The sequence below is a fragment of the Mirounga leonina genome, unplaced genomic scaffold (genome assembly GCF_011800145.1).
Source record: "Mirounga leonina isolate KUSES-001 unplaced genomic scaffold, KU_Mleo_1.0 Mir_82, whole genome shotgun sequence".
Taxonomy (NCBI): Eukaryota; Metazoa; Chordata; class Mammalia; order Carnivora; family Phocidae; genus Mirounga; species Mirounga leonina.
In genome coordinates, this window is record NW_023270825.1 from 13,446,928 (window position 1) to 13,473,841 (window position 26,914).

General features: G+C 41.6%; 1 protein-coding gene across 5 annotated transcripts in view; it reads right to left on the reverse strand.

The window, feature by feature from the left end:
- The window catches only part of TDP1 (tyrosyl-DNA phosphodiesterase 1), a 94,889-nt gene that overhangs the window by 53,578 nt on the left and 14,397 nt on the right, over positions 1-26,914 (reverse strand). For all 5 annotated transcript variants that reach the window (XM_034992271.1, XM_034992268.1, XM_034992270.1 and 2 more), the window contains exons 6-13: positions 24,996-25,030; positions 20,100-20,192; positions 16,515-16,682; positions 15,995-16,073; positions 13,979-14,158; positions 13,122-13,170; positions 10,979-11,045; positions 9,278-9,385 (exon numbers count right to left, since the gene is read on the reverse strand). In XM_034992271.1, the coding sequence (XP_034848162.1) occupies positions 9,278-9,385; positions 10,979-11,045; positions 13,122-13,170; positions 13,979-14,158; positions 15,995-16,073; positions 16,515-16,682; positions 20,100-20,192; positions 24,996-25,030 (779 nt within the window). The remainder of the gene's footprint in view (positions 1-9,277; positions 9,386-10,978; positions 11,046-13,121; positions 13,171-13,978; positions 14,159-15,994; positions 16,074-16,514; positions 16,683-20,099; positions 20,193-24,995; positions 25,031-26,914) is intronic.

The following is a 26,914-nucleotide window of genomic DNA, read 5'->3' on the forward strand; positions in this document are numbered from 1 at the left end:
ATACAAAAGTTACCAACAGGATGAACAGGATGAATCTTTTAGAGGAAAGTGTAGGAATTACAAACTCATTTTTTCTTAAAGTAGAATACTTCTAAAGCATACAGTCCAATAAAGCAGAGACTTCATTAAAAATGGTTTCAGTGCAGATATTAGAATCCTCGGTGATATGACAACTATATAGTAAAACCTAACCCAGGATCTATGCAAAAGACTTCCAGTCAGAACCCCAATCACAACACATAATGAAAGAGGATATTAAAACTTTGTGATTCACATATATTTAGAAGGATAAATGATGGAAGATGAAAACTAGTAAAGCTAGCATTTTTATAAGATTTCAATCCCTGATCTTCAGTAGACACAGTTATCAAATGTCAGTGGAGTAAAATAAAGTCCCCATGACCAGAATGCCAATGTTCTCTACTTATAACGGTGGAGAAACGACAGGTAGTAAGATATTATGGATACACAGGGAGCAACACGTGAAGGACACTTCTAAGGTGATAAGGGTTTTTTTCAGATTAGGAAATTAAATCTTTTGGGATTCTACTTATCTTTCACAAGATTTACTTTTAACAACTCTACATATGCTGGTCAATGTGGTTCTCCAAAGTAATCACACTGCAGGGTTACTCTTTCAATCCAATAAAGCAGCCTGTGGCTCAAGATAATTACAGAATTTCCCTTCTCAAATAGTCTTTGGTTGCTAAGGTTCAGTCTTTTGAGTATGTTCAAGGGTAGTTTTGCCTAACTATGAAAAATAAACCTCAATTTGAGAACAGTAAGAAATTATTTCAAGTCAAAGCTGGGAGGGATCTAACTGGGTAATAAATACCAATGAATCCTATGGAAGGCAGAATTGGAAGATGGCCCCCAGGATTAATGCCCTTGCTTCCGATGTAGACATCTGGTATAAACCTCTTTCTTTGAGCATGGGCAAAATTGTGAATATGATGGGATTTCATTCCTGTGATCAGGTTATCAATAAACTGAGTTTATCAAAAAGTTTAGGATGACCGTGGGTGAGCCTGACTTTATCAGGTGAAGCCTTAGAAGAGGAAGGGGGAGGTCCTTTCTGAGAACAGATTTGCACTCAACGTGACAATTCTCCCTGTGAAACCAGTTCCCTTTCCCGATTTCTGCGTGGATGGCAATTACCACTCCCATCTCCCACCACACCCCAAATGCAGGAGTCACATGTGAAGCATCTCCCACATTCAGTTCTGCACAAGGTCTAGACAGCACTTGCATGACCACAGCCCCAATCCTGGACATTACTAGCTTCCTTGTTAACAAATCCTTACTGAGCGCCCCTACGTGCCAGGTGCGGGGGCGTGTCAGCCAAAACATGGACTTCACTCTAAGTCTGGAGGGGCAGCCAATGGTTACACAGGCAACCACACCAAAAGGGAAAGAAAACGGACCCAGCAGGAGGCGCAGGACATGATGGAAGGCACTAGGCTAAGCAAGCAAGGAGAGGCTCCATCATGTTGGGTTGAGAACTGAAAGACAGTTAAGGCCTTGCTAGGTGAAAATCTACGTATGTAGAATACTCAAAATTGTTACAACTGCTATTAAATAATCTGTACATGTTGTTTGATAAAACCACTTTTGTTCTAACATAAACGCCTGGAGAGCAAGAACTGCACTTCTGCTTATCCTTCTATCCCTGTGCCTGGGGTTCACAGCTTTGCCCACAGTGGGCAGATACTTGCAGGGGGAATGGATGGAGTCCTCAGTTCTGCAGTCCTATTCCTCGCCTGTGGAAAGGACACAACTACCTCAGAGACTCCTGCAATGGCTGAACGAAACAACACAGGTAAAGTGCTAGAACTTTCTGCCACATGAAAGTGGCTGCTCAATGAAGGTCAAGTCTCTCTCTTGCTCCTTTCTTATCCCCCCAAGGCAGAAATGACTTTTTAAAAGTCTCCTACCCAGGAACTGACATTTCACTGAAGATTCTCCAAGATGACTAAAAGTCTCAGGACAACCATTCAGTTCCTTCAAGTGCCTGATGATGGATTCTGAGGTTTCCATACGAATTTATAGGTTGAGCTGCTACTGTGAAGTATTATTACCCTATACTTGTTATAGTCGTTTCATGTACTTAGGATGAAATATTACAAACATCATTACTTAGAATATTCAAAATTAAGCTTAAATAGGGAAGATAAGCGTCATCTGTTGAACATGTACCAGTTCCTGATGACAGCTGCTCTATGTAACTTGTTTCAAGCTTCTGAACAAAACTAACAGTTAAAGGTCATATCCTACTTTCAGAGAGAAGGAAACTGGTGCTTGGTGAGGTTTATTAATTCACAAATGTTAAGTGGGTCTTTGGATTTGGGTCTGTGTAACTCCAAACCCACGCTCTTCCCACCATCCTGACTGCCTTTCCTCAAGAGAGATTTGGGGGCATGTTCTATACAGACAGTACCCCGCCCCCCTTCACGTAGCCCGTATCCACCTGCTCTTTCCCCATGAACACTCACTTCTAAGAATTATGTCTGTCATAATCTCTCCATGCTTCCCAGCTGGCCTATGCACATCTACTCATTTCCAATGACCCACTCTCCATTCGGCAGCCCAGGTTATCTTTAAAAGACACATATCAGGGCGCCTGGGTGGCTCAGTTGGGTGAGCGACTGCCTTCGGCTCAGGTCATGATCCTGGAGTCCCTGGATCGAGTCCTGCGTCGGGCTCCCTGCTCGGCGGGGAGTCTGCTTCTCCCTCTGACCCTCCCCCCTCTCATGTGCTCTCTCTCATTCTCTCAAATAAAATCTTAAAAATAAATAAATAAAAGACATATATCAGATGTCATTCCACTGTTTAACTCTCATATGGTTTTCACAGCACTTAGAATAAAACTCTTATTCTGGCCTTCAAGGCCCTGTATGATCTGGCATGGCCTGTGCATGGCCACACTAGGCCACTCCAATGTTCCACCTACTCTACCAACTGAGGGCCTACCCCCTACCCCCACCTTTAGATCAACTCAGCCCAAATGTTACTTCCTAAAGCAGGCCTTCTCTGACCCCTCCAGACATGCTCCAACATCACCCCATTTTGTTGTTTCTAGCCCTTATCTGATACTTCATGCTGACTCATTTGTATACGGTCTGCCTCTCCCACCCCGCTCTAGCTAAAATAAAAGCTGTTAGATAGGTTCTCTGTCACTCTTGTTCCTCACAGTGTAAGCAATGCCTGACACAGAGCAGCAACATGAAGTCTTGCTGGGCACATTGTTCATATTCTCAAGCATTTAGTGAAAATATAGCGTCTTGAGCTCCCTATGGCTTTACTAGTGTCCTTGAGTGCAACGACTGTGTCCCATTTAATTCTTGCTACCCAGAACTCCGACTTCTTGAAGGAAGAAATGGAAGCCATACTGTATCACCTTGTGTTCTTTCTGCCCGGCATACCATTGGCATTCAAGAGATGCACTTGAATATTATGGGGTACTTAAGAGAATGACTTGGTCCCAGATCTGCATGAGCTGATTACTGGTTACTGGGACAGAGAAAAGTCAAGTAAACACTGGCACACAAACTGAACAGGGAGGCTGTCTCAAAGGCACTCCCAAGCAAGGGTACTACTGTTCAAACAGCACCAGGCATCCCTTAATGGCTGTACATTTTGAAGATTTGAGAGCGAGCATGTGAGTGCGTGCGTGAGCAGGGGAGGGGCAGAGGGAGAGAGAGACTCTCCGGCAGACTCCCCACTGAGAGAGAAGCCCCACTTGGGGCCCAATCTCATGACCCTGAGATCATGACCTGAGCCAAAAATCAAAAGTCAGATGCTCAACTGACTGAGCCACCCAGGTGCCCCTGCTGTAAATTTTAAACTGGGCCTTTGAGGAAACAGAATTAGGACTCTTGGGGAGAGGGGGGGCAGCATGTTAGGCAAATGAGTATCATAAGCAGAGGCACTGCAGTGGAGTGAGCAAACATGATGCGGGAGCAGAATAGAGACAGCCCTGCCTGGAACACAGTGTTTCAAAGGCTCAATGGATACGTGTGCACAAGGAGTGGTTTTATAAAAACGCTTTCATGCTAATGGCTGAGAAGGTAATACACAGTGGTCGTCCTAGACTTTCACTAGTAGCTCTTGCACCTGTATTACAATTTTACTTCCACTTCTAGTTCTTTCATTGTACTTTATCAATTTATCGCAGTGAACTTGTTAACTGTGGACTTCTTTCAGCCTGTGGGTCATGTCACTGAGCGTGGCACCTCATCCTTACAGCTGCTGTGCAGATAAGGGATCTCTTCTCTGCCAGGAGAGAGAAGACAATGACGTAGGAGCTACAAGCTCCAACGGTGGTACCTGCGTAAGTGCTTGGAGGATCTGGAGGAGAGAGAAGTCAGGAGGCTGGCGGAGTCTCCAAGGGCGGACACCAGACCGGAGACAACTCTTATGAGGTGGGCAGCACTTGGAACGGCAGTGAGAGAAGACAAAGGCACCAGGAGAAGGCTGCTGGCAGGGTGATTACTGGGGCATAACTGGGGCATAGGAAGCTGCTTCTGGCAGTTCATGTTGTAGAACACAGCATAGGAAAGGTGAAAATGGTATGGTTAGGGTCACAATGCCAAGGAGCGCTCTGGATTTCAGCATATAGGAAGTGGGGGGAAACCGAACATGGGACAGGGAGAAAAATTCATGTTTCTGAAAGATGGTCTTCGACAACTAGGAAAAGGAAAGGTGGCCTGGGAAGTGGACCATGTGTGTGATGGCCCACAGAGAGGCAATCACTTGACAAGTCCAGGTAGAATCTGACTCGGTAATTTCAGAGATCAGAAAAGTAAAGTCTGAGACATTGTAAGAATGAACAGCTTTGGGGCGCCTGGGTGGCTCAGTTGTTAAGCGTCTGCCTTCGGCTCAGGTCATGGTCCCAGGGTCCTGGGATCGAGCCCCGCATCGGGCTCCCTGCTCCGCGGGAAGCCTGCTTCTCCCTCTCCCACTCCCCCTGCTTGTGTTCCCGCTCTCCCTGTGTCTCTGTCAAATGAATAAATAAAATCTTTAAAAAAAAAAAAGAATGAACAACTTTGATTATCTTATCCAAAGCATCCACATGCCCACCTCAAGCACAGAATCGATCTCTTCTTATTTTAATTACTTCTATATCTGGCTTCTGACATCAGAGATAAGATTTAGGTAGTGCCTTTAAGATTGTTATGTTTTGTTTTTTCAGATTTTATTTGTCAGAGACAGAGGTAACACGGGCAAGCACCCATGCACAAGCAGGGAAAAGTGGCAGGCAGAGGGAGAAGCAGGCTCCCTGTTGAGCTAGGAGCCCGATGCGGGGCTCTATCCCAGGACCCTGGGATTATGACCTGAGCCAAAGGCAGATGCTTAACCGGCTGAGCCACCCAGGCGTCCTGATGTTTATGTTTTTTATCCCAAGTGCCCTGCATTCACAAGAGGAAGGACCTCAGTAAATGCTGCAGAATGCTCAAAGGAAGGAATAGCAAGAGGACAGCTGGGCTGTAAGCCTGAGGATAAAAGAGTGGGCAGGTGCTACCAGGGCCAAAATGGATGTTGGGAAGGAAATATCCTTCTAGGTAAGAGCTCAGTTTGGGATGTTCTAACATTTGAGAGAAGGTGGCAAACCAAAAAAAAAAAAAAAAAAAAAAAAAAAAAAAAAAGGGAGTTCCTGGTAGATGTCACTTATATTTCAGATCTACATTTTTCCTTATTGTAGAAGGGCTGAGAGTGGGCTCTAAGTATTTTCTAAATTACTACTTCAGTTATGTCAGATATTCTTTAATACTGGGATGCTATGTTTTTTTTTTCCATACCACAATCAAAGTAAAGTGATGCAGTTTCTTTTGACCCGTCTTCACAGAAAATAGGTACACTATCGGCTGTTAAGAGTGGCATCAGAAAGTTGAGGTGAAGAGTGCCAGCTGTGGAGCCAAATTCCGTGGGTTCAAATCCTGCTTCCACAACTCACTACTGTGTCACTGTGGGCAGCCTACCTAATCATTCTCCGAGTCCCCATGGGGCAGTTGTGAAAATTAAATGAACAAAAAGTGCTTAGAACAGTGTCTGTTACGTTGAAATCACCGAGTAATTGTTGTACCTTTTTATATATCTGATAAGTTGATAGTTTTTAGCCTAGGTATTTCAGAATAAAATTAGAAGCCACAAATCCATGACAAGTTTCAAATTCTTAACAAATTAACTTCCAAGTCAGAATTTAGTAATAGCCAGTCAATATGAAAGCAGTCATTCACATAACACAAAACCAACAAATATTAAATGAATAAATAGACAGTGAATGCTTTCTGCACTTAACATAATGGTGCCCTAGCTTAAGAAAATCCATTCTGAAGGTGTAGGAATCTCTTTTCTTTCATCTAACTGCAGATTCACTCAGATGTTCCCTGAAAACCCCATGTACTTTTCCAGCTCTGCGGCCTCTGCGTCCCCTTCCTCTGCTTAGAGTCACCTTCCAGTCATCTGGTTTATTTACTCTTAGGCATGCTTCCGGGCCTACCTGAGATACCATTGCCCTAGCTTTAGTGCATCTCTGACCCACCCTGACCCCACCCCAACCAGATAATACATTTGTAAAGGTGCATTCACCAGATCCTTACACAGGTAAACAACTAGTATACAGTGTCCCATTTCTTCTTGCAGCCTCTGCGTGGCATGGGTCACGTCTTGCTTTGTATTCCCAGAGCTCAACGAATGCCATCATTATACTCGACTACAAAAACTTTGCCTTTAGACAAGGATTATTGTTAATCTCAACCTCCCTTCATACCCCTAAAACAGGATCAGTAAATACCCAACTTGAGTGAAGTACATCCATCTTTTCACTCTACTCTGAGGAAAACAATTCCCAAATAAACAGTAAATTCAACTTGTCCAATGATGTAGAAAGAGACTCAAGGCTACATTTCTCTAGGCAACAGTTTTCCCAGCAGGATAACATAATGCTAGACAAGACAACTTTTACCAAATAACTGACATATTTCTCTATATGGCTTTTCCTACATTGGTTAAAATCCTATCTGATTTTTCTCGAAGTTGGAAGGATAGCCTTCAAGTTCAATTCAACCTGCATGCAAAGTGGCATGATTGCAGGAAGAACCTCGACTACTCCAAAAAAAAAAATGTATATATACTGGGTAGAGCCCTAGAACATGACCCATACTGTTAGAGAATTCTGTCACACCAGATTGAGAAAAATGTCTAATTTAAGGTATTCGACACAAAACAAAATAACATTCATGTAAATAAACACAAAACATTCAGTCCTTGGGATGAATGATGGCCCACTACTCAAGTATATCCAAAAGTAGCATTTTAGAATTGCAAGCAGGTAGGTAATTCACCTAGTCTTACGGACTCATCATCAGGGTATGCAGGAAGTGACTGTCACACAGCATCACGATGGGGCAGAAGCAATATAAAAAGCCAGACTTTTAATACTGCAACTTAGTAATATGGTTTCCTTTTTTACTACTTGCAACTTAATAATGTGGCTTAACAGACAATTATTGAACATATGAACTGACGCTGAAATGTAGTCTCTGAAAATCCAATTCCTTTGTATTATGTTCAAGGGTCCGTAATATATCCAAATTTATGTTCTTGTTGGTTAGCTTTGATTTCTCATCACTAAGTCAGGAATATTTAAATAATTTAGCTTAGGGAACGTGGGTGGCTCAGTTGGTTAAGCGTCTGCCTTCAGGTCAGGTCATGATCCCAGGGTCCTGGGATCGAGCCCTGCATTGGGTTCCCTGCTCGGCTGGGAGCCTGCTTCTCCCTCTGCCTGCCGCTCCCCCGCTTGTGCTCTCTGACAAATAAATAAAATCTGGGGAAAAAAAAAAATTTAGCTTAAAGTGTGAAAATTGGGAGAGGGATTAACAACAATCCCACACTTACCAAGGCAACTAGGGATTGAACTTGCCCGAGGACGAGGCCACATACATTTTAGAGGTTTCTCTTCTCCCTGGCACTACCTGTCTCAGGCAATGACTTCTCTACCCAGGCAATCTCTAATTCAGGTCTTCACACCCAGGAAACCTACTTCAGAAGCCAAAGTTTCTCTTCTTTAAAGACACACAGCAAAGAAATGTGTACCAATTCCCCTGGCCATCCTTCAGTCTTGACAGTGAAGCCTGAACTAGCATAATCACAGCTGTCGTGTCCTGCGGTCTGTTATGTCAGATGCATGGAGCCTCGAGCAGCTCATTTAACTCTCACAACAACCCCAAAAGGCAGCCATTGCTTTTCCCATTTTAAAGAATAGGAAACAGACTCAGATTAAATACATTTCGCAAGTTCACAGAGCTAGTAAATGACAGAAGAGCATCTTAAATCTTCAGTACTCAAATGTATGTTTTTCCATTATACTATGGTGCCTCAAAAACTTTGCAGAAGCCCACTGTTGCATCTGATGTATACCACTAACACTATTCAGCTCATAGTTCCTTACCCTGAGCCAGGTAAAAAGTGTTACCACTAATTTCCATAAGCTAGGGAAGGGACTTGGTTTTGCTTCTAATTGGCTTTTTTAAGAGTTGCTTCATGAGTTTAAATTTTTGTTTCAAAGTTTTTTCATTACTCTGTCATACCTTAATTATTACTAATGACATTAATTGTCTTATTAAATCATTAAGAGATGCCTAATGGCCTTTGGGCAGACTAGGAGTTAGAAGTTCTAGTCCAGTTCTCTTTTTCCAAGAGCACAACAATCTACCTTGCTATAAAAATAGACACAAGGATGCTTAGTAGGTAAGGCATTTCCTTTAAGGGGTAATGAAAATTCTGAAATTATAGTGATTGTTGCACAATTCTGTGAGTATACTAAATCATTGAATTGCAGACTAAATAGGTGAATCTTAAAGTGTTAATTATTTAATAAGGATGTTAAAAAAAACACTTAAGAGACTTGATCAGTCAAATATTAATTACCTAAGAGAAAGTAATTAAGGAATACTAATTTTACCATATCATTTTTGTTCTGTATTTACCTCAAATGTTAACCTAATTCCTACTATTGAAGTATTAAGTTTAACAAGAGTAAATGCAGACTTTATGAAGCCCTCATAAATATCAAGACTCATAAAATCAGGCAATGATAACAGGCACTAGAAAGGGGTAAGTAATAAGCCTCTTAAATAAGGATCAGAAGACATACACACTCTGAAAACTAAATGACAATTTACAAAACCATTTTTTGGAAACCCATTTGGTATTCAGAGCAGGAGTTACAAACACATTTTAAAAAGTTCTTCCCACCAAGACTATAAGGACTACTTACCTTGTGACAAGGAACCAAGCAATCTGACTGAAGTCTGGAGAGGGTCTCATATATGTTTTAATATGTGGCATAGCATTGCTGCGGCCAGATGTGTCAGCCGACCATTTGCTAGTGACAGGAAAGACCCATTACCAGTAAGAAAATATAAACCTGTCATAATCCTAGTATTAGGAAACTTCATGAAAAGCAAAATCCTATAATTTAAACAGTGGGTACACAGTTCTCTGATGAGACCTCTAATATTTTATTAAACTCTGTCTGAGAGCAGTATAATAAAACACTGTAACCCTTTGGTATCTAGCCTTACCGTTTTTGTGGTTTTTTTGCCAGTAAGACATGTATATATTCATGTCTATTACTTCTGTTGTGTTTTCAACTGCATATGTGCATGTCTTGTCTCCTACGTGGACTATGAGCTCCTTAAAAGGAGGAATCATGCTCCCACAGTGCATTACCAAGTACGGGCTCAGGAAGTTTGTTGAAAAAAAGTACAAAATGGGGAAAAATGCCAACAGGATGAATATTAAAACAATGTTAAAAAGCAGGAGGATGGGGCACCTGGGTGGCTCAGTGGGTTAAGTGTCTGCCTTCAGCTCAAGTCATGATCTCAGGGATCATGGGATCGAGTCCTGCATTGGGATCCCTGCTCAGCAGGGAGCCTGCTTCTCCCTCTCCCTCTGCTGCTCCCCCTGCTTTTGTGTTCTCTGTGTCAAATAAAATCTTAAAAAAAAAAAAAAAAGGATAATTTGGAAACACTTCAGTCCAAGGCTAACATTTACCTGTCAGTATTGCAGGACTGAGGTTCTGTAGGAAGAGAGGGCCTACCATCATGAGGCAACAATCCTTTCTTGCAAAAAGGCTAAGACCAGAATTAGGATTATGTAGATTGTTCCTTCAATCATTAAATTCACTTAAATGACTCGTGAAAGGAGCTCATCGATATAAAGAAATGTTCTCTGTAAGGAATAACCTCCCAACGGGGGCCCACAGGGACACACGGACGGGCCCACAAGGACACAGTGAATTAGCCTGCAAGCTACTGAGATGCAATCTGCCTTTGTTTCCAGCCGCCAAGTGTAACACATGCCTGAAGCAAGCAGGAAACTGCACTGGCCTAGAACAGTCAGAGTGTGCCCACTGGAACAAGAGGAGGATGAAAGACAATCCCTTCACCTGCCCATTCAACCATTTACTGAGCCCTTACAACAAACCAAATACGATCCCATGTCCTGGACAAAGAGTGGTGTGGACGCCACCCACGGCAAGCTTGCAGTCATACAGTACGTGCATGTACATGTGCAGACAGAAGAATTATAATCTGGAAATATGAGCTAAAATGTTGCTGAATCACTATGTCGTACACCTGAAACTAATGTAAGACAGTGTGTCAATTATACTCAAGTAACATTTTTTAAAAATGCTCCTTACATAAATTCTAAATTACCCATCATCATCTTTATTTTTTTTCTTTGAGGGCCAATATTTAAATACAAACCTCACAGATCAGTTTTATCCTTTGGTATTAAAAACCTATTTCAAATAATGTTCAAAACCTTGTTTTAAGTTATTTCTATCACTAACATATGCAGATGAAAAAATACAGCTGTATTATGTAAGGTTCTTTTTTAAAAGAACACACTGACATAAATAACATTCATATTTCTGAAGAAGCAATAGCAGCATTCTAAACCAATTACTTACTGAAAATAGGAATGGAGCCAGTTCTGTTTTTCAGCTGTCTGGATGCTATAGGGAAGAGAACCCCCAGCTTTTAAAAGAAGAAAACAAGTATTACAGAAAATAATTTTAGGATCCTTCATTAAGAATCTACAGTAAACACTGAAAAAACAAAACCACTTCCTATTTCATCTTATGGAAAGAAAGAAAAGGTCTACACTTGTATTAGGTATGTTCCCTCAGTGGGGTTTCCTTTCTGAGGGATACATGTTAAATGGTAAATGTTTACAATCTGAAAAGAAAGAGGTATTAATCACTTGGGGGTGGTAATTTAAACATCAATAACAGCACAGATTCGAAGTATCTGAAAAACTACCTAAAGAACTCTGGCCTATCCTGCAGTCCTCATGCAGGCGAGAAATCCTTACCCCATTTTGGTCTGGAGCATCTCCATTTCTGCCCAAGAGCTGGACACTTGGGAAGGTAGACTTAGATGAAAACTCAGTTCCTGCTTCCTTTACCCTTTACATTCTGCTATTTCCAAGCAGAGTTTGTATTAGCTAAACATTCTTACAAATGGAATAGAGTCATCACTAAAATTAAAATATTCAGGGGCACCTGGGTAGTACAGTTGGTTAAGTGTCTAACTCGGTTTCGGCTCCAGTCACGATCTCAGAGTCATGAGATCGGGGCCTGCATTGGGCTCCCTGCTCAATGGGGAGTGTGCTTGAGATCTCTCTCGCTCTCTCCCCACCATCCCCCCCCCGCTCCTCCTGCTCATGTTGTCTCTCTCAAACATATAAATCTTAAAAAAAAAAAAGTTCAGTAAACAGTTGCTTTTAAAACGGAATGCTAAAATCCATATTCCTGCATCAAAAGTAGAGATACAGTTCCAAGTGGAAACACAATTAGTAACCAGTTTTTGTTCATCTTAGAAAGAAGGAAAGTTCTATTGTGGGTTCACCACTGACTTTCCAAACACATGTTGGAACTTCTCCATAAATAATCTATATCCCAAAAAGGGCTTTAAATTTCTGAGTCATCACAAGGCATGTCGTATCCTCTACTACAAATAACTAAAAAACGTATTTAGGGCCAGTTACAAAATAGTTTTATGGAAAACACCGTGTTCTTCCCCATTAAAAAGCACATTTTGAATGAATCTAGTGTATCAGAAGTGGAGAAAGGAGAAGACAGAAACCAACCAAAACCTCACCATGTCTGAGTCTCAGTGAAATGATTTTGGCTTTGCCATTAGGTAGCAGCAAATGGGCTGATACACTACACTCCAAACCTTACTAAGATTTTTCTGGCAGGGTCACATCTAGTTTGACAAGCAATAAATGGACTAAATTAGTCTAATTCAGAGCATTCTGCTTCCAGCCACAAGCAAATGCCAATCAGATTTCTTTTTTCCAGAGACAAACCCTACTTGGGTTTTTGGTTATTGCCTCCTGAATGTGTTATCTGGAGGGCTGCTAGATTCCAAATAAAAGTTCAGTGTCTAGCACTGTATAAAGAAAATAGCAAAGTTGAAAGTCGCCTACAAAATCATCCTAGGCATTTACAGATGAAGTGCTTTAGAAAGGACAAGTATCAACTAGGTAACACCAAAGGTTCATCCCAAAACTAAGCAGAAGTTCTGTACCTTAAATATACCTGTGATTCAAAATTGGAAGAACCACACAGAGCCACAGACACAAGCAGGGAGAATATGGAGAGAGATCAGAGAAAGGCATGTCAGAATTTCTCTGGAAAGGCAGGACACAGCAGGGAAAGGTGGTTTTATTCGGACAGCCAACCAACCTGTTGGACAACCAACCAACCTGTTGGACAACCAACCAACCTGTTGGACAACCAACCTGTTGTTGGCAGAAGGGACCACCTTACTTGTGGAAATGAGAACAAGTCCTCACAGTGTTACTGTGAGGATTCAGTAACACACTAAAATTGCCCAAAAGCATGGAACCATCTTTGGGACATAGTACTACTCGATATTACCTATTTCCATGATTCTTAGCCAATTAAGGGAAAATATTCTCCAAATTTCTAACCAGTTCTTTTCTCAAGGAGAATGGCATTTTTATTACTTGTTTTAAAAAGTTTACCAGGGCATTTATGAAAGATACACCAAAAAAATGCAACTGAGACAGTCTCCAACAATTACCTGGATATCCTTCTAAGCTGGTTCGCACATTTTCCACAGAAGGATAGATCTAAAAATAAAGGAAAAAAAATTTTTAAAAAAAGGAAAAATACAAAATAACACTCAAAATGTACCATGTTAAAGAAACTTTCTTAAAAAGAATGTTTTTAAGATGAAAATCTCAATTAGAAAGATTTCATTTAGGGATGCCTGGGTGGCTCAGTTGGTTAAGCGTCTGCTTTCGGCTCAGGTCATGATCCCAGGGTCCTGGGATCGAGTCCCACATCAGGCTCCTTGCTCAGCAGGGAGCCTGCTTCTCCCTCACCCTCTGCCGCTACCCCCCAGCTCATGCTCTGACAATTAATAAAATCTTTAAAAAAAAAATTCATTTAAAAACTTAGAAAATGCACTTTAAATTTTAAGAATTTCCATCTTATGAAAAAATGTAACTTCTAGCAACCACAGGAAGCATATATATTCAATGAAAAAACTTCTATTTCAGTTTTTCTCTTAAAAATGCCAAATTAACACTGAGTTCAATGCAAAATTAATTATTAATTCAAAAGTCTCTAATTAATAATGCTCATAATTCTGCTGGCAAGGCTTATCAAATATTTTTTTCTTTGGCTTGAGAACCTGAAGGAAGGAATGGAAAAATCACAGGCTAGTATGTAGCTGAAATGGAGCTCTGCAGAGAGCAGCACCTTCCCAGCACCAGAGGATTCAAGGGCCACTTGATCACACACGATGGTGCTAATGTACTGTTGTTTCCATGCAAGAATCACTGATTAAAACCTCTATGGGGGGGAGGATGGATTCTCATGCTTCTCTGGGACTAGAGAATAAACACGATCAAGTGAGGTAGGACAGGCACTTACCAGATGAAGAGGAACGGAACTTCTCCCTGGGGTCCGGCTTTCCTTCCCCAGCGTCACCAAGCTTTCTTTAAACTCAGAACACAACCATTTCGAGTCATCAGCTCCCATAGACCCAATGCTTGAAAACTGACCTACTATTGGCCAAGACTCTCCTTTAGGACAGGCATGCTCTTTCAGAAGCTGTGAACAGAAAAATTTTTAACAATTCAGAATATGATTTTCTGTCCTTGGAACCCCTAATCAACAGAAAAATGCTGAAAATATTACATATCAATTTCATACTTTTTTCTTTGGAAAATATTCTTTAAATACTAAAAATATTTTAATGGAGTAGGTGGACAGAAGTATTCTTCTAAAATTCTTTGATTTGTATTAAAGCAAAACCAATTTTCTTAAAAGATCCCTTTTAGTAGGAATGTCAGATAAACCACTGACCTGCCATATGAAATGAGATTTTTGCCTTGAAATAATACCTAAGAAAATACAAACTACTGTATATTTTGACTTCCATCATTTGAAAGAGATTTAACACTTGGGCTCCACGTAGTGATGCTCTAAAAAATAAATAAATAAATAAAACAGTGTATTTATGTATATATACAGAGCACCCTAAGCACTACAGGGAGCCTGATCTGCATTTCCCGCTTTGATACTTAACACAAAGCTGCAGAAACAACTCAAAAATATTTGGAAATTTTATCTACTTAAACATGTACTGTGTGTTTACTACCAAGAGGCTGAAGAAAAATAAGCCACAGTTCCTGTCCCAATGGAGCGCATTGTTTAATTTCATATGTATTATTTTTCTTAACACAGCTTTAGTATTATAAAAGCCTAGTTCTCAGTTTCTGCCCTCCTGCAGCATGGTGTAAGAAATAGGACGGAACTGACAGCTACAAGACCCAGTTTCTGTTCTGGTGCTCAGCCCCTGATCGGCTACCAGGCCCTGGACATGTCCCTGGGCTTCCATTTATAGGTCAGTGAAACACAAGTCTGACCACTCGCGTCTTCCCCGGAAGGCAGCTGTGCTGCAACAGGAGCTTGTGAGAGGTGGTCTGGAAACCAAGATGCTCTTTATCCTCCAGGAAGACCGATTCTACACACCACGTGCTGGCATCTAGCCTGTCTCAACCATCCCGTCACAAACTGAGAGCCACCAACCAGCACACTGAAGGCTCAACATGAGCCTTGCCTTCTCTAAGTTCGTCTAATCCTTAGGCAATTTTCTGAGTACTGTTGTTATGCCATTTTATAGAGGAGACGCGGGTCATATGACTTGTTAACAGGTGAGGATTTGAACCCAGGTCTGGGAATCTACCTCCAAGCTATCCACTCAGCCAGTGTGCTCTAATGCCTTCTCTAGGCCAAGAAATGAGGATGTTGGCTTCCAGATCTTATGTTTTCAGCTGTGGCCTCATTTCAAAAAAGCAAATTAAGATAAAGTTTCATTAACCAAAGGTTAATTCTTACATGACAAATACTTCACAGAAAAAGGTAAAGCTTTTACGAGAGCCACATAGGGAATTTATTAGTGTCATTAGTGTATCTCCTAAACAGATTAAGAAAATCGTCATCTTTAACTTGTTTGCTGTTTTAATTTGTTAGAGACTTTTCTTCATCATTTTCATACCACCAGCAAAGGCCTCTTCTGTAATAACTCTTAAAGGCCCTGGTTTAGTAAACAAAATACATTATAGTACTATTTACTCAATTGTACTTTTCTGTTCTTTGTTGAATTTGTATGTTAAAAACCCTTCAGATCCTGAAATCAAAAGCTACAAGAGCTGCATGAATGAGAAATCTATAATAACTAAAAAAGTCCTTATACTTTTGCCATTTAGAGCAGTCTACACCTCTAAAAGACAAAACATTAAAAAGTAATTACTGAAAACTATAACCAGACAATTTATCAAGAGCCTGTTCACCCAGAATTGTGCTAGTTATAATGAAGCTGCCATCAAAATATACAATTATAAATGAATATATATTAATTTAAAAAATAGTAAAAATTGTTACCTTTCTAAGCCTAAAATGTCCCCAATTATCTTTCTGACTTCCTTGAAAGCGCCCTGGGGTTGATCCAATAAGATAAACACTAAAAGGATATAAAATACAAGTTATAGAACAGAGTGATGTAATTTGTGGACCCCCAAACCACAAAATACACACAAAAACTAATGTTATCATGAGATGTTCTAAGAGACCACCTATTTTTTGAGGTGACTCCTCAGAACAGTAATCGTTACTCAAACTAATTTTTAAGCACATCAACTCATGGTGGAACATTCACGAGGTATAAGGTGCCAGCAATGAAATCAGTCACTTTAGGAGTACTCCAGAGGGAGGCTTATGGTGAGCAAGACAGTTACTGGCCTCCACTTTAGCACCTCAGACCTAGGAGATGCAGAGAGTGAGAGAATCTGCTCTCATGTTATGAAGGACAGCCAAGTATTCTACCTCTTTCCACTGCAGATACTGTGGGGCTCTCAAGGTATTCACCCACTTTAAGAATCCCGAATTGCTAAACACCACATACTTGGTTTCAGAGAGATCATGCTTGTGGATGATATCTATCCACTCCTTGAGTGAAGGAGCATTATAAGCCATCAAGTAGCTGATGAGATCAGCTTTAAAATGTGTTGTTGATTCTCCTGATGTGTGGGTTCCATGGATAATTCGTGGGTATAAGGGGCTCAACCATATTCTGGAACAGAAAAAAAATAACTGAACAGTCAGGAAAAGAACTGATTACAATGATACCTGTGTTGACTACATATTCACCCTAAGGAAGAGGCGAATCACACTTCCCGTGTCCACATGGTAAGTACAGGATCCTTAGGGAACATGAAGCATAAATCCCATCACACCACTCCAATGGCTTCCATGATATTCAGAATGATTTTTCAATACCTCACCAGGAATTTAGGACCCAGTAAAATCGGGCTTTGCCCACCTCTCAACTCAATGCTCTTTGCTCCCTCTTTGACCACACCTTCCTTATTCTTTACCCCCGCCCCCTACCTTCATACTGCTAAGATCCTGTGACAACGGTTAATAGCTGCACTAATTGTCACAGCAAATCCATACCACCTGTAGTAACCCCAGCAAGCTACACCCATGTAGCTCTTCAGCCAAATGGGAAAAAGTTACCTACACTAAGAAAAATGTATATACAAATCTATTTACAATAAATAAACCCATTTTCATGATATATATGCTATAGCCGTTTGAGATATTTGCAGATCCTGTACTTTTCTGGCATCTGCAATGAGTAGATACCACATTTAATGCTATTACATTTATACTAACCTCAGACTTTCAAATAACCTAGTAAACAACATATTAAAGACATCTTTCATTTCGCCAATTCTCCTCAAAGGAGGACAATTCCGTCACCCAAACTTCTATACACCCACAAGTGGCAAAAGCATATCTAAACCCAATCCTTCTATGATGCGCTCCACGACAGATCACAAACAAGTATGGCTTCAAACCCCGTGCTCAGTTTCAACTGCAAACTGATTTTGCAGCTGAAACTGCAAAAATAACCAACCGGGTTAGCAGTCCTGCATCACAGGTCATGTGTGCCTCACACGTGAGATAATGAACAACGTCCAGGCTTAAACAAGCACTAAGGATATATTTGCTGTTACTACCTTTCCGCTTCTGTGGCTATCCCACTGCAGTGCTACCCATTAAGCCCAAAGAGAAACTGCCCAACTCCTCTCACCTGGCAACCCTCAAAGGAGACTGGCGAGATGCAGGCCACCAGGGCAGGAAGCATCCAAAATCATAAGGGTCCTGCACGTACATCTTCTGAAACGCATACGTTTCTAGCAGGGTGGCATGTCATACCTTCCCTTCCCACCTTGAGGAGACCCCTTGTACAAGGGGTAACATGTGCGACAAGGACTACAGCCCAGGTTCTGGGGCCAGATCTGCTTCTAACTGGCTGTGTCATTTGGCACCAGCCCAACCACCTCTGTGAGCACCTGCCTCTCTACGTGTAAAATGAGCACACTGGGCTGGATGGATGTGTCAGTCTCTCCCTCACAAATAGCAATTCAGAGCCCACAGGCTGCTGGACTCCTCCTAGATTACAGGCTCACTCACAACCATGTCTGGATGAGGAACAGGACAGATGACGACTTTCTAAACCAGGATTCGGAGATGTGAGGTGTTTTTAGCACTTGACAAAGTAAAATGTGAAATTATCGTGGGCCAAATAATTTTAAAAGTGAGAAATTAAAAGGCAGACCAAGCAGCAGCTGAAAAGGATGGCTGAAACACTTGTATAGCAGAAGAGGACCAGAGTATAACTAGCAGACCAATCATGAGAATTACACAAAAGGACTACTTTTAAACATTTAAAAAATTATAACCCACAACACAAAAATGCGAATTTGAGATTAGAATCTAGACTCACTGTGGGATAATAGTATCCTACTTGAAGGTGGCTGGCAGAGAGAAATTGGAGATTTCATACCCTTGATACTTTAAGTTTGAAACCATGTGAAGCTAGAAACTAGTTAATTTAAAGAATTAAAAAAGAAAAAAATTTTTTCCATAATGGAAAAAAACCTGAACACCTGAATCATTATCCTTAATCCCTTCCCCCACAGCAGCCATCTTGGAAAGACCTAAAGAAGCATGGCTCAAGCTTCTGACTCCAGAAAGAGCTGGGGGGCATGGGTGGGATTCTTTCTTTGAGCCACATAAGACTCATTGCCAACTTGATAAACTCCATTATGACTCATGAGTTTCAAAATCCAACCCAGCAGCTAAGCAGTTGTAGGAGTAGCAAAGGTATAGTTAACTCTAAATTCAGTTGATCAAGAGTCCTCCTGTGGCTGAGGCTTTTCGACAGTGGTAATCCCCTCCACCCTGAACCAGCTGGAATTAACTGCATTTTGAGAAGCAGATTTTAAGTGGGACACTTGAAAACCGGAACATGTCTACAGAAAAACTATCAGCACTGGGGGTGGGGCTCTAAGCCACTTGCTAGGGGAGTGAAGAGAGAGCTAGAGATGTTGGGCTCAGGGAAAAGCCTGCTTTCCAAACTAGAAGGACTGTCTGAAAGGGGAGAGGGTACTCTTGTTCTACACAGCAGTGGAGTCGAACCAAGCCCACAGGACGGAGTCTAGAAGGTCCTGCATTTCAGTTCAACCTAAGATGTGGCTTGGGCTCTGCCAGAGCTAGCCTGTCCTGAAATTAAAGCGTTCTACCCAGCCTGGGCAGTGACAGGGAGCGTAAGGCTGGGGAGGAGGAGAGTGGAGAATATGGGAACTATGAAAGGTGCTAGATGAATGCTTGAGTTTCTTCTAACTCTGGAGAATGCAGAGATATACAAAATGGCTTAAAAAAATGGAAATGAAAGCCAACCAGAAGGAAGAGCTTACCAAGTGGGAGAACAATGCTTAAAACTTGATTTGAGCAAATCCCCAAAACAAAACAAAAAAACCAACCCCCTCTTCTAAAAAGGATTCAAAGACTAGATCTAGCATAAGTATACCAAGGACAAAGGATTAGTAATAACAAAAAAAGCACGAAAAAATTTCAAATTCAATTTTTCTCTTGGTGATTCATGACCATATGACCATATTAAAGGCTTAGACACCAGATTTCTTTCATGGAAAAATAAACTGAGGATGACAGGAAGTTTTAGCATATGATTAACCACTAAGTTTCCCTTCACTACCATTTGGGAAATGGCAAGCAAGAGTATAGTGGGTTCCGGGGCAAGTTACTGATGGGTCTCACCAAAAAAATGGGTTCAGACCTTACATTTTATACCCTCTTTCCTGCCTCAGATCCTCTGCATATGCTGTTCCCTGTGCCTGGCTGCAGTGTGTATAATCCCATTTTTGTAAAAGCTAGGGAAAAAAAAAAGTATTTCTGTTTACACATGTAATAGCCATGGATGTGTATGTACTAAACTGTTAGCACTCGATACTTCAAGAGAGTCGGCCTGGGGCAGGGCAGTAGTAAAATACTATTTCCGTGTAGGTCTCTTTTCTATGCCACATGTGAGGGTGTTCTTTTTTTTTTTTTTTAAAACAGTATAAGAAAAAGGGAATGCCACCCACAGCCACTGCTGTGAAGTAACTAGAAGCCTACAAACCCCTGAGTCTTCTGGTGCCAGTCAGCATGGATGAGGTTGGAGGTGTGGATGACAAGCCGGAGGCCTTCTTCGTACAGCAGTAACATCATTTTCCTTTAAGAACAGAGAAGAGACCAAAAGCATTAACACTACTTTTAAAATATGTACTATTTTTCTAGTGCAAATATCACAGCTAAAGGATTTCTTAGACCCTTCTAATACTCAAACTTAACATTTATAATCTTCATTTCTTCTACACATTATTAAAATCAAAGTCTATTTAAGAGATAGGTAGAAAACCACCTTCCAAAATGCTCTGAGTATCGGTAAATGAATTTTTGCCTCATCCTGCCCACATGGTCAAGCCTGACACTCCGAGCCCTTACCCTTATCTATTATCTGCTACTATTCGGGACGATGGAAAGCTTCTTGTCCAGTGTTTTTCAAAGTATGGTCACAACCTTCTGCTACATCATGGCTAGCATTTTTTTAGGAAGTTGCAATAAAGGGGCGCCTGGGTGGCTTAGTCAGTTAAGCATCTCACTCGATTTTGGCTTAGGTCATGATCTCAGGGTCGTTAGGATCAAGCCCCACGCTGGGCTCTGTGCTCAACAGAGAGTCTGCTTAAGATTCTCTCTCCTTCTGCCCCTCCCGCTTACGCTCTCTAAAATACATATTTCTTAAAAAAATTGCAATGAAGTTAGAAACTGAAAAATATATTGTAGATACTTAAATAACTGGTTTTAGCACATGAGTATGGACACGTGTAACAGACTAAAATGTACGCTGTATTTTTTAATGTGAGCTGTGGCTTAGAAAAGTTTGAAAATGCTTCACTATCCTAAGACTGATCTTTTCTCATACTCCACAAATGCCATACTCATCACCAATGCATTTCTGGCCTTGAAATAAATCTTTCCTTTTCTTCATTTACTCAAATCAGACCCAGTTGAATCCTCCCTTTGCCACGGGCCTTCCTTCCCCAGGCCTCCAGTCATCAGAGTTCTCTATTTTAATTCTAGCGAGAGAAGGAATAGGATACAAATAAGAGCTTTCTACTTGAAGCTGAAAGACCTGTTCCAATCATCAGTTGGAGGCCACAGGACCCTAAGGAAGTCACTCTGTCCCTCAGTTTCTCATTTACAAAACAAAGGGTAAACCCCTTCCCTGCTGCATAGGGTTGCAAGAAGGAAATGTAACATGCGTTCGTGAAACAAACTCTCACACGTGTGCATTTCCAGGACTCCTTCAGTGTCTTGCTTCATTTTTTCATCTACTGCTGGAGGGCTTTTGGCCTCCCAATTGTTTCCTAATTATTTCAGGAATCTAAGTTCTCTCCCTGTAACTAGAAATTCACTCCTCAAGACAGTCACTCTGCCTTATTTCCACTGGGGCCAAAATGCTACTTAATACCTACTGATGTCAGTTCACGCATGGGGGGCGAAATGAACCACTGGTTCTCTCCAAACCAACAATACCGTGAACAGTATTTGGACAGGATGAGGTTAACATAAAAAGATAATGCAAAGAATAGACAATGAGATATTTAGCTCTTGCCAAAATGAGAAGTTAACCGAAGCTGGCAAACAGTAAGTTAATGCAAAGCTGGAGAAGTGACAGCTGCTGAACCCATCTTTTCTCCATTTATGAAACATGCTCCCTGAAATCTGGGCAGATTTACACACACAGTTGCCAAATTAGCAGCTGACTGTAATTAAGAATAAGGCCAGTTATGAATTCAAGATGTAAGTTTCACAAATATTTCCGTTAATCAAGGCATCAATTATCAGGAAAATCATGTACTGCTGTCAGTGAATCCTACCCAACGGAATTGGGAACTATTCTAAGGAGAGCCATCATCTCGGACAAAATGGCATGAGCTAATAAAAATCACAATTAAAAATGGATAAAGGATAAGAAAGGGGGTCTCCCTTGAAGAAACGCTGCCCTCCCTATCACCTGTTAAGTTGTGGGGGCAGCAAAAGGGATTATTTCCCAATCTGGAGCTACTCGTGTAAAGCGGGGAGAACCCAAAGGTCTGCAGAGCACCTACGTGCCAGGCACGCCAGCAGCTCTCCAGAACAGCTACACACCAAATCCCCACGGCGATCCAGGAGGTGTTAACAGTCGCCTTCTACAACTGCGGAATCTACGGCTGGGTAGGCAATGGGAATGATCAAGGTTCCCGAATGAGCCAGAAGAACTTGTCTGGACCACATGGGCTGGGATCTTTCTCTCACTGTGCACAGTTTCCACAGGGAAGAACGGGGCCGAGGACACTTCACACAACTGGTGAGTGGGTGGACGGGCAGACAATATGGTCTAGGGGAGATGAAGGACTAAGTCATGTGTGCTGGGCGGCCGGCTACAGAAGCAAGCAGAAAGGGGTGCCTTGACCACCCTGCAGTCTGCCACTGGCTCCCGGTTAGACATTCCCATTTGGCAGCTTTGGCTTCCTTCCTTCCCCGCTATTGATTCTCAGGGCCAGAAGTACTTTTGCTCCCAGCTCTGGGGGACACTGAAAAGCTTCCGAATTCTAAAGCACTGGGTGACAGGCCCTGGGACTGCATGGCATCCTACAGAGACATGGATAAAGCACGTTTATTGTACCTAACAGGGATGATGATGATGGGGGCTACATCTTGGTGGTCTTCGGATGCTCTGTGCACAGTACATGGTCAATACATGCTTGCTAAAGTGAACGTCAAAGACTACTCCCTATTTACTGCAGTAGCTACACTCTCAAGTTGGGGAGGCACGTGACACCCCAGCACCAGGAGCTGGAAGGTTTCCTCCTCTTTCTAACTCCTATAATTTCGCCTCTCTCACCCAAACACTAAGAGCTAGAAGAACTATTAAGTCTCAAAACACTAGAACTGTGTCTCAATATTTAATGAATTCTTTAAAAAAGTTTTTTAAACGAGCAACTGAGTAACTTCAAGACATGAGTTTAATCTCCTACAAGATACTGGCATTTTAACAATATGTAAACTACACAGACGATGTGGCTGGGAAGGACTTTGTTGTAACTGCTTCCCTAGGCATTTACAACTCCAAGTGAGTAACTCTGCTGGGTTCAACCCGCTAAGTGTGTGTGTGTGTAACAGGGGTGAGGTGGAAGAGTAGACCAAAGGAAACTAGCTGTTTTAGCTGTAAACAAACGAGAATAAAAACTTAAATGAGTTCTAGTCCTGTCTTCAACAATAGCTAGAAGGTAACTGCTTATCTACTCAGGACCTCTATATAATGAAAAGGAAGGACCAAATAATTTGTTAAATAGCATAAAAAAAAAAAAGGATAGCCCCTCCAGGATCAATCAAATGTCACTGTGCTAGATCCTGGCCAGGCCCAACACGCTCAGTCCCTCACAAGACTTACAGTGTAACTGAAATGAAGATGGAAGACACAGGCTCTCCTATGTGCCAGCACGTAACTGCAGCATGATTACACCCAATGTGGACTGCTGGCTCAGAATGTGTGGCTAGTGCAGGAAGCTGGCACTAAGGATCTAGCAAATCATGTCCAGGGCCCAAATGGGGGGCAGTATTTTAGAATCAGTAAGGTATTTATGCTAGGGGTCCAGCTAAGGGCAGTGGGCTAGGATCCATTCAGTGCTATCCACTGCTGGCAGAATGTCTACCTAGGACAGGTTGACTATTGCCATCCACCACCAGGCTCTCCTGTGATGCAGGGAGGGGAGTCTAAGATACCTATTCAGTCTATTCAAGGCTATTTTGTATCCTTTGCTGAAGTTAGCATCCTGTGACCTCAGTGCTACATAAAGAGTTTATACCTGAGCTAAATGCTTAAAGTTTACAACAATCCTCAAACCCTATCCTGTTAGAGGCTACTAATTAGGGATGGCTGGTAAACACTGCAACATTTACTTAAGGGGATCTAAGACCAGATAATGTAGGGTTGAAAGGCATCCTTTTATGAAATGGCTCAACTCTTCCCGCTCTGGTTCCTTTTTAAAACAGGCTGTATGCTTCAAACTGTATTTTGCTAAAGAAAGATGAACACATTTCCTTATTTCAAGTCACCATAACATCAAGAAAACAATGGCCACAGCAAGACTCAGGACTAACATTCCTCCTATGAGATCCCTTGTTGCCCTAGAGATGGACACCTGAAGGAATCTGCTTGCAATACCAACCCATTTCCACCACTGGTCTCAAAGATGAGGCTTTGTCACATTCTTTTGACAAATCCTTTCTAGAGAAATGTGATTTATAAAAATATTGAAAGAGGGACAACCATATCTTATTCTTTTTCTCATTTATAGAACAATTATGTAAAAAGGTTCAAACAGCTGTAAGACTCATGGCAGCAGAACAGGAGTCAAACTGATCATTAGGTACGTGTCAGGTAGGAAGTAACAGTTTTTCCTGTCTGGTTTACAACATCTCAAAATTATTCTAAAAGGAACTTCTCAGAAGTCTTGAGCAGGGATAGGCAGCAGCCTCTCAAGGTAACTTTGTAAAATAGCTTTTCTTTCTATCACAACATGAGGCTGACCTAACAATATTCTATTTAATGCAACTCAGCATCTTAAGAGATCATCAGACTTTTTTTTTAAGGTAGTAGAATTCACAGACTCATGACTGACACGTACAGTCATCCATAACCATGGACCACACAACCACCAAATATTCCCAAGCTGGCTATAAGAAATGTCCTGAATAGAAAGAAAGCAGAAACCACATCACAGATTCAGATTTTCATGTTGATAGCCAGAACCCCAGGACTTTGTCTTAAGGCCATTAGTAAACAGTTCCACTGCCTCTACTTTTTACTGACAGATTCTTTTCCCTGGCAAAACTGTCACCTGTGAGTTCCTTCAAAAGCACTTTTGGGAGTTGCCTCCTTGGCTCTACTAAAAATCATACCCTCCCCCATCTCAAAAAATTTGCTTACGTGTGGTGTGTTCCAAATGCAATATCCAACTTTGCCTAGGATGAAAAAGAAGCTGAGTCACTTATTTTTAACAAACCGAATATCCCTATCTATTGGAAATCAAGTTAGAAAAGGTTCAGGTCCACTTTGTTTTGAATTGTTTTTACTGCCCTCTAGTGGACAAGCCCTGGACTGACACTACAACTTTTATAATCCTACCCAGTGAGGCTCATTAAGACTTTGTTAGCCAGAATGATTTGATACATACTCCATTTTTAATTACAGTAATCAGAAGCAAGAAGCCAGATATTAGTTGCCAAAAAAACCAAATGAGACCCTATGCAAAATTTTAAGATATTTGGCTTATACAGAAATTAACATATCAGAAAGTTTCTAGACCATATATTAAAAAAAATGTGGTAGCAGCATACTTTGATGTTAAAACAGAAGTTCTCTTATATTGACAACCTAGCAAGTGCTGAAAAGAGATATTCAATCTATTTCCTATTACAAAATGATACCTTTACAAACAAACAGGAGTGGGTGGAGAATTAAAACATTTTTATCTAACATCCAGTACAGCAAGACCTTGGTTAAGCAGAATATGCCTGAAGATGTAGGCTATGAAAGAGTTAAACAGAAATGCCAAACCAGCTCAACAGTGAGGAATGCGGGTGTAGGGACACAAATCCCATCCTTACAACTCTGGGCCACTTTGAAAAATACTTAAGTCTCTATGCCTCGTCTTCCTCCTCTTTACAATGAGGGTGCTGTTAGGGGATTCAGAGTTTTAGGAGCAAAGGAGACAATTACATGAACTGTCTAGAAAATAGGGTCTGGGGGCGCCTGGGTGGCTCAGTCGTTAAGCGTCTGCCTTTGGCTCAGGTCACGATCCTGGGGTCCTGGGATCAAGCCCCGCATCGGGCTCCCTGCTCGGCGGGAAGCCTGCTTCTCCCTCTCCCACTCCCCCTGCTTGTGTTCCCTCTCTATGTCTCTGTCAAATAAATAAGTAAAATCATTAAAAAAAAAAAAAAGAAAAAAAAAAAAAGAAAATAGGGCCTGTATGGGGTAAGCACTCTACAAATGGAACCAAGTGCTACTATAATCAAGCTCCCTGCCCCAACAGGGCAGAGGGATGGACCTGTATGCTGGAGGCAGAAAGAGGCAATTGGAACACAGGGGAGTATGACACAGCCCATCTTGGGGATGCTCAGACAGGTGGCCCCGCTCACTACATTCTTAAGCTCAGTGTTTGGGGACACTCACAGACCAGATTCATTTGTATGTTCTGGCTACACAAATGAAGAGAGATCAGGGAATAGTAGGTCTTTAAAATTACACAATTAGAATGAAAACTGCCTCTCTGTAAACTGATACTTAGCTCAAAAAATGCAGTGGTCAAGAGACTTGGCTTCCGAGTTTAGTTTTGCTATAAGCTGTTTGCTCTTGGGCAAGTCTAAGTACAAGGATATTAACTTGAATAGGTAATAGTTAATGGATGCTTTTTGGGCAAATGCACCAAATCCTTGGCACAAAAACCCAGTGAAAAAGACTATTAGCAACCCATCTTAAAGATAAACAAATTAGGCTTACAGAAGTGATGGGCCCAGAAGGACATAGTGGGTAGAGAACTGCAGAACCCAAGCAGTTTGAACCTTGACCACCACAAGGCCTCAATCTCTGGCCTCAGGTCCCATATGTGCAAAATGTGAGCATCTGCTGCTTCTTTGACTAGTATGCCTCAGCTTCATCAAGTAACACTATGCTGCCCCCCCCCAAAAAAACCCAAGAATTCATTTTACAGACAAGATGTAACAATATTTCAACAGGTCAGGATGGGGCCACAAATCTATACTTCAGACTAGAAATGGGACCATCTGAAAATCTCCTCACTCGCGGGAAAGACGACCTCGCCCCCTAGTGGCGGGCCTGGAGCACAC